Raw genomic sequence first — 7857 nt, 5'->3', positions numbered from 1 at the left:
GAATTCAAGAGAGAGAAAAAAGGAACTATTAGAGAAAGGGTGAGTAGGACTTCCCTGATGGTCCAGTGGCTACGACTCCATGCTCCAGTGCAGAGGCTCTGCGTTCAATCTCTGGTCAGGGCACTAGAGCCCACATGCTGCAACAAAGAGTTCGACGGCCACAACGAAGATCTCACGGAGCCAAATAAATAAATAGTTTTTAAAACGTGTAAGTGCAGGTCTAAGCGTTGACGGCAGTCCAAGAAAAGCTAGACAGGTAGCTGAACAGAAGCCTTCCAGGTGTCATGGATGAGACAGGTGTCACCTCCTTTGTTGCTTGTATTGCTGTGAATGTAGCACGGAGGCTGAAGTATGCATGGGAGATGAATGGCCAATGGATAAGGAATGCATGTTTGTAATGACCATTTGATGCAAACCGTTTTTATTTTCTCCTGCTTGTAAGAAGCAGGAGAAATATTATTAAAATCCAACAAAATTCTGTAAAGCAATTATCCTTCAATTAAAAAATAAATAAATTTAAAAAAAAACAACAACAAAAGAACATCTTGAATCTGGGATAAGAGTAAAACTTTAAAACAGCTCACAGTAGCCCAAATCTCCAAACTGGGTAAAGGATGCCTTTGGTTGGTTCAGTACTGTGTCTGTGTGGCTGGTGGTTAAAGTTTATAATGCTCTTCTGTCCAATCTTAATGCTTGTATCAAAGTATTACAAAAACTGTGAGACAAGTATCATAGCGGCACACACTGCCAACACCCAACACCTCCATGGTCTGTTGTGTGCTGGGCAAAGGGACCCGGGACAAACAGCACATAACCAGCGATACAATCCAGGCGCACCGGGGACCCACCATCCATCTCCATGCCTCAGTTTGGATGTGGAGCATCCCACTAGAAAGTTAACCCTCGGCTTTCTCACAGGGAACACACACTTACAAGGTTTCAAACGCCATTGTTTTTGTGAACCGGACACCAAGTGCAAGAGACGCCTGTGACCAGTAAACGGCTAGATGGTAAGAAACCAAATCTGAACACCTTGATCAGAGAGGCACCGCGCAGTTCGAGTGAACAAAAGATTCATGGTTCTCACTTTCTCAAAGAGTTCACTTCGGTGTGTGTTCTGTTTGTGGTCTTCTTTCAGCTGATGGTGGCTTTTGGTTACAAACCCTTATCCTTCCATCTTCCGCCTGCCTCACAGCTGTTTAAAGTTCCTGTTGGCCTCTGCTATGATCTCGCTTTTCAATTCACCACTAGACCCTGTGCCCTGACACAGACAACCCAGCTCCAGTGCTCTGCTGCTCTGGCTGCTTCTTTCCTTCAGGAAGAGGCTTGTGCAACAAAAGAGGGGTGATGCCGTGATGCCACTACAGAGCTCCTGAAAACGCAGTCGACCCATCCCCAGCCACAAAGGGGCTCCTGTGGGCTTGTTTATCTCTAGGCTGGTGAAAACCTAGGAAGTCACTTTGTTTGACTGGAATCAAAAGCTTAAAATGGTCTCCAGCGCAGATTTACTTTCATTAAAAAAAAGAGATCAAAGGAACAGAGTGTCATCTCATGTTCCTGCTTCTCTTGAGTCACCTTGGTAAAAGGCATTAAGCAAACTATGTGTAATTATTAACCAATGGATTCTTTACCACGATGTTCAACTCAAGTCTGCAATATTTATTTGTCTTTTTTTAATATATTTATTTCCCTCATCCTTCTAGACCAGAAATCAGTATTCTGTTTGACAGATGAGGACCTTCAGTGTAAGCAAGATGAAAGCATATATTACACATGTGGATATTGGAAATCAGGCAATATGTTGTAAACACATACATTCTGATGAGATGCAGATTGACTGGTCAAGTCCTCCTGGGACAGTGTTGTCCAACAGTCACTGTAATCAACTGCTTATAACTCAGGCTCCAAAGCATCTAGCTGGTAAGAAAGTTCTATCTGTGAGGAATAACCAATTTTCATTCATTCAGAGGCTTTAAATCAGAGGAGGGTGGAAACTCCTGATGGAAAACTTGTGGATTCCCAGTAAGGACCGCCAGCACCACTGCGGTGGGGGTTAGAGTGCCTGTGTGTGGTGTGTGAATCTGGGGTGTGTGTGGTTTTCTGTGGGACTCTCTGAATTAGTCTGTCTCCCTGTGTGGGGTGGTGAGTACGCGCTGGTTTGTAGACCTGCCCAGTATGACCTTAAGACATACCATTAGATCATAGCTTCATGAATTGAGGTCCCCTGATGCACCTATAGAACTTGAAAAATTAAGGATGGAGATTCAAGAGTGAGGGGACAAAAGTACACCTGTGGTTAGATGTGTGACAGAAATCAAACCAATGTTGTAAAGCAATCAATCAATTAAAAATAAACTTTAAAAAAATTAAGCATTTATTTGACTCAGCAAAATTGCATTACAGGGCAGCTCTGATAATCTAAACACAGAATAAACTGATGATGCCAAGAGGTCTAGATTTTGACTCTCATTTTTCTAAATAAAAGGAGAAAGTATCATTCCTGATTTGAATTCAGAGACTAAAATATTGTATAGAGGGGTGATACCAACATATGTGTGTGTGTTCAGTCACTCAGTCGTGTCTGACTCTGCCATCCTACGGACTGAGCCTGCCAGGCTCCTCTGTCCATGGGGTTTTCCAGGCAAGAATACTGGAGTGGGTTGACACTTCTTCCTGCAGGAGATCTTCCTGACCCAGGGATCAAACCTGCGTCTCTTGTGTCTCCTGCACTGGCAAGCGGATTCTTTACCACTGAGCCACCTGGGAAGCCCTGATACCAACATATCCAAGAGGCTTTTCATTTCCGGTCTTCTGATTAAGTCTCTGCCCTGAAACCCCAAACTCCAACATGGGTGTTTTCCATATATATTGTTTAATGAGGGTGCAAAGAACAATTTTGTTGTTGCTCTAATGGAAACCCTCACTTGCAGCTTATTTAAGCACAGCCCCTAGCCAAGGAATTTACTAAAATGGTCAATTGGACATTTCAGTGCTCCTTCCCAAACTGACCCAGAGAACATGCTGGAATTTCAACTATACTTACAGGGACTGAAGGCTTCGCAGGTTCTGTAGCGCCTCTGTGGGCACCTGTCTTAGGTGATTGTTCTGCAGCATACTGCACATCAAAACAAATGGAGAAAAACATTAATGACAGTTAGCAATAATTAGGAGAAGGCAACGGCACCCCACTCCAGCACTCTTGCCTGGAAAATCCCATGGGCGGAGGAGCCTGGCAGGCTGCAGTCCATGGGACTAGGAGTCGGACACGACTGAGCGACTTCACTTTCCCTTTTCACTTTCATGCATTGGAGAAGGAAATGGCAACCCACTCCAGTGTTCTTGCCTTGAGAATCCCAGGGACGGGGGAGCCTGTGGGCTGCCGTCTATGGGATTGCAAAGAGTCGGATACGACTGATGTGACTTAGCAGCAGCAGCAGCAATAATTAACAATATCTGGCATAACAATGTCAGGTACTGTTCTAGGTGTCAGGGAAACAGCAAAGCATCAGACAAAACCTTGGCCTGTGGGGAGCTTAAAGTCCTATGTGGAGAGACAGATAATTAAAAATTAACAAACGAGTATACAACTTGAGGCAAGTGACAGGTACCACACACAGAGAAGAAAACATGGATTAGGGTATCATCCTTGTGCACCGGCCATGCTAATCTTCTCTGTATTGGGCCAATTTTAGTGTATGTGCTGCCAAAGTGAGCACCATGGATTTGGCATAGATGGTAATAAGGGGGTGGGGGTTTAATTTGAAAGGTGGCAAGAGAAGATCTCTCTGAGGAGGTGATTTTTCAGGAGATACCAGAATGGTGTCAGGGAGCAAAACATTTGAACATCTGGGAAGTTACTGAGGACGCGAGAAGAGCAAGTGCAAAGGCCCTGAGGCTGGAGCTTGCTTGACTTGTTAAAGGAGCAGCAAGAACCAGTGTGACAAGGAGGGATAAGTGAGCACGAGAGACAGAGGCCAAGCTAAGGCCGTTTCGGGAAGGAGTCGCAGGGCTTATTTTAAGGTGGTGAGAAACTCTCCTTGAAGGGTTTACGTGAGTGGAAATGATGTGATCTTATTCATGTTTCTAATGGATCACCATGGTGACAAATGGATTAGACAAGATAGAAGTAAGGATAATAGTGTGCTGTGCTGCTCAGTCATGTCTGGCTGTTTGTGGCCTCATGGTCTGAAGCCTGCCAGGCTCCTCTGTCCATGGGGATTCTCCAGGCAGGAGTACTGGAGTGGGTTGCCATGCCCTCCTCCAGGGGATCTTCCCAACCCAGGGACTGAACTTAGGTCTCCCTCATTGCTGGCAGATTCTTTACCATCTGAGTCACCAGGGAAGGCTGAGAATACTGGAGTGGGTAGCCTATCCCTTCTCCAGGGGAACGTCCCAATCCAGGAATCAAACTGGTTCTCCTGCACTGCAGGCGGATTCTTTACCAGCTGAGCTATCAGGGAAGGATAACAGTAGGAGACTATTAAAGATATTCCTCCTTCTTACATGTCATATTTTGATATAAACGCTTTTGTGAACTATTGCAATAGTTCTTTTCAGAACATGGGGACTACAGAATGGAAACACCTGGCAACAAGGAAGTGAAATATATCATTGCTAGTGGGAAACAGTATGGAAAAATTTTCATTAGATGTCATACCCTGTTACCTGATTCAGAAATGTTTATAACACTAATTTTGCAGGCACTCTGACTCCAAAGACTGATATACTTTCCACTGCCTCTTGCAGCATTCTCTTGAGGAATAAATGTACACATTTTCAGGTTGTATGCCTTATACAGTATGATTAAGAGCCTGGGTTCTTGGATTTGACTACCTCTTCCCTGCCAGTAGCCCCATGGCCTCAGGGAAATCATTCAATCTCTCCACATCTCAGTGATCAGTAATAATACCCACCCCCCAGGGCTTATTGTGATGATCTAATAACTGAAAGTACATAGAACAATACCTGCTGCCTGGTAAACATTCAGTAAAGGTTGGCCCTTTTTGTGTGACTTGTTAAACCTCTTCTCCAAACTAACGATATAGTGAGGCTGTACTGGATATAATGTTTTAATTAATGAGAAAATCGACCAATAAAAAAACTTCTATGCCTGTGGTTCTCAAATTTAGGGGTCATCAGAATTCACTGAAGACTTGTTAGTACAGTTTGCTGGGCCCCACCCTAAAAGTTCCTAGTTCAGTAGCTTTGGGTGGGGGCCAGGGAATTTTCATTTCCAACAAACTCCCAGATGACATTGGTGCTGTGAGGCAAGGCGCTGCACACAAAGAACCACCCTATACTCTGCTAAGTATTTCTAAGAATACGTTCACCTGAACTTGAGGCTGTCTTGAGCTTGGAGATGAGGTCTAGTTCTGAGTCTTGGCAAACAAACCATTTAACCTTCTTGATTCTTGGTGTTTGTTTGTTTGGTTTTTAATCTGTACAATGGGAATAGAATGATATCATCTGATTGATAAGGTGTTTGAAGGTTAAAATATGAAGGCATTTATTATACTTTCATATATGCTAGGGCTTCCCTGGTGGCTTGCATGATAAAGAATCTGCCTGCAATGCAGGAGACCCGGGTTCATTCCCTGGGTCAGGAAGACCCCCTGGAGAAGGGAATGGCAACCCACTCCAGTAACCTTACCTGGAAAATTCCATGGACAGAGGAACTTGGTGGGCTACAGTCCATGAGATCGCAGAGTCAGACACAACTGAGCAACTAACACTTGCTTTTTCATATATGCAAATGTAAGCTCATATCGAATAAGAGGTGAAAAACATTTGCTGTGCTTAGTCACTCAGTCTTGTCAGACTCTTTGAGACCCCATGGACTGTAGCCTGCCAGACTCCTCTGTCCATGGGAATTCTCCAGGCAAGAATACCAGAGTGGGTTGTCATGCCCTCCTCCAGGGGATCTTCCCAACCCAGGGATTGAACTCAGGTCTCCTGCATTGCAGGCAGATTCTTTACCATCTGAGCTATTTGGAGATCATAAAATTTATGCTTTTCTCACTGGGACTGAGATTCAGTTTTCTAAGAAATATAATTCTGTCACTTGTAATCCAGTAGTTTTAAACAAGTAATTTCATTATTTTAATCTTGCATTCAATTAACATTTCATAAATCAAAAGTCTCAAAATATATTAGTTCTTTAAGAACAAGGTCAAGATTTAGAGAGACCTCACACTTTCATTACTGGTTAGAGAATTGGGAAAATTGTAGCTCAAATGCTGTACTTTGCATAATTTACCTAAATATTAAAAGTTTACATTTCTACGTTATTTTATACCTTTCCAAGCAGTTTTAATATATGATATAATGTTAACTTGACAAAAATGTTTTCTAAATGCCTCATTGTGTGCTAAATTTAAATGATAAGATATAGATAATAGAATTAAACGATGTCTAAGCTTTGTAGGTAAAATGTTACTGGCTCAAAGTATGTATTGAATTGTCCTCCTATGCTTTGCTAACCAAATACTGAAACTTTTATAATGTTGTCTTTCTAAAATATTGGAAAATTGGAGTATTTAAATAGCTTTTCTTCACTGAATAGTTGCAAACTTTCTTGGTAGTTTTATATATTTGACTTCAGAAAATGGAACTTAAACTTTACTAATGATGACTTTTAAAGCTACCCTGAGTTGCTGCTGCTGCTGCTAAGTTGCTCAGTCGTGTCTGACTCTTAGTGACCCCATGGACTGCAGCCTACCAGGCTCCTCCATCCACGGGATTTTCCAGGCAAGAGTACTGGAGTGGGTTGCCATTTCCTTCTCCATACCCTGAGCTACCTCCCTGCAATTTAATTTTCTACCATATCTATCAGTAAAACACCAAAAATACAATTTAAAAAAATCACTTAAGTTCTGATCTCTCCCTAAATAAATAACTTTTAATTACTTTCAAATGACAAAACAAAAATAAATTATCTTCATTATAGACTTACAAGTCTCCAGCGAGCTAATTAGAAAATTCTGTTTTTGTTTAAGATATTCCAGTGGGAGACAAAACAAAGGGTTTATAGCACTATGGAGTGCAATTAAAACAGAGTGCATTCACAACACAGCTGCTGATTTCTTTTATAAATAATCCTTTATTCAGTGCAGTCAATATAAGCAGAATTTACCATGAACTGAGTAAGAGCTTAGGTACTTACAACTTCATTTTTATCATTCACATATGGGTAAGAAAAGAAAATGAAACACTTTCTCTAGAGACAAAGGATGACTTCATATTTTCTTAATTTCTTTCCCCTAGGAGTTTTAAAATATTCACAATTACATTATAGCATCCCCAAACTACTTTAACAATAAATTATCTTTTTTTATTTTTTTTTTTGCCAATAGCACTAAATAAGATCAGGTACAGGTACAGTGAAGTAGGAGAGATGAAATTATATGTTGAAAGGGTACTCTGTAATACTGGCTTGATCCTCAGGTATTCTCTCTGCCTACTTGCCCCATGATTAGACATCAAGTAGTTTCTAGGCTCTTTTTCTGGAATGAGAGAACTCTGGCTAATTGTGACACTCCTATGGCTAGTTCTATCCATTCCCTCCATGTGGCTTTGGTTTTGGTGCTGGTGGCAAAGGAGGACAAGCCATTGCTTGACTGAATGGCTTACACAAGAGAATGAACCTTTGTTGAGGGGAAGCTGGTTCAGAATTCCACGTGACTGGGAATTTTGCAATACCAAACCAATAATTAATTTTTATGAAGACCTATATTTACAGGAATCAGTTCAGTTCAGTTCAGTCGCTCAGTTGTGTCCGACTCTTTGCGACCCCATGAATCACAGCACGCCAGGCCTCCCTGTCCATCACCAACACCCGGAGTTCACTCAGACTCATGT

The 7857-nt window shown here is 42.0% G+C and overlaps 1 protein-coding gene across 1 annotated transcript in view; it reads right to left on the bottom strand.

The window, feature by feature from the left end:
- The window catches only part of LOC104988022 (leucine-rich repeat-containing G-protein coupled receptor 5-like), a 114220-nt gene that overhangs the window by 28044 nt on the left and 78319 nt on the right, over positions 1–7857 (bottom strand). Inside the window, exon 4 of the mRNA XM_010839155.1 lies at positions 3044–3115. Coding sequence (XP_010837457.1) covers positions 3044–3115 — 72 coding nt within the window. The remainder of the gene's footprint in view (positions 1–3043; positions 3116–7857) is intronic.

Source organism: Bison bison, unplaced genomic scaffold (genome assembly GCF_000754665.1).
Source record: "Bison bison bison isolate TAMUID 2011002044 unplaced genomic scaffold, Bison_UMD1.0 scf7180017864113, whole genome shotgun sequence".
NCBI lineage: Eukaryota > Metazoa > Chordata > Mammalia > Artiodactyla > Bovidae > Bison > Bison bison.
The sequence above is the reverse complement of the archived record's forward strand: the minus strand, read 5'-3'. Positions and strand labels throughout refer to the sequence as shown.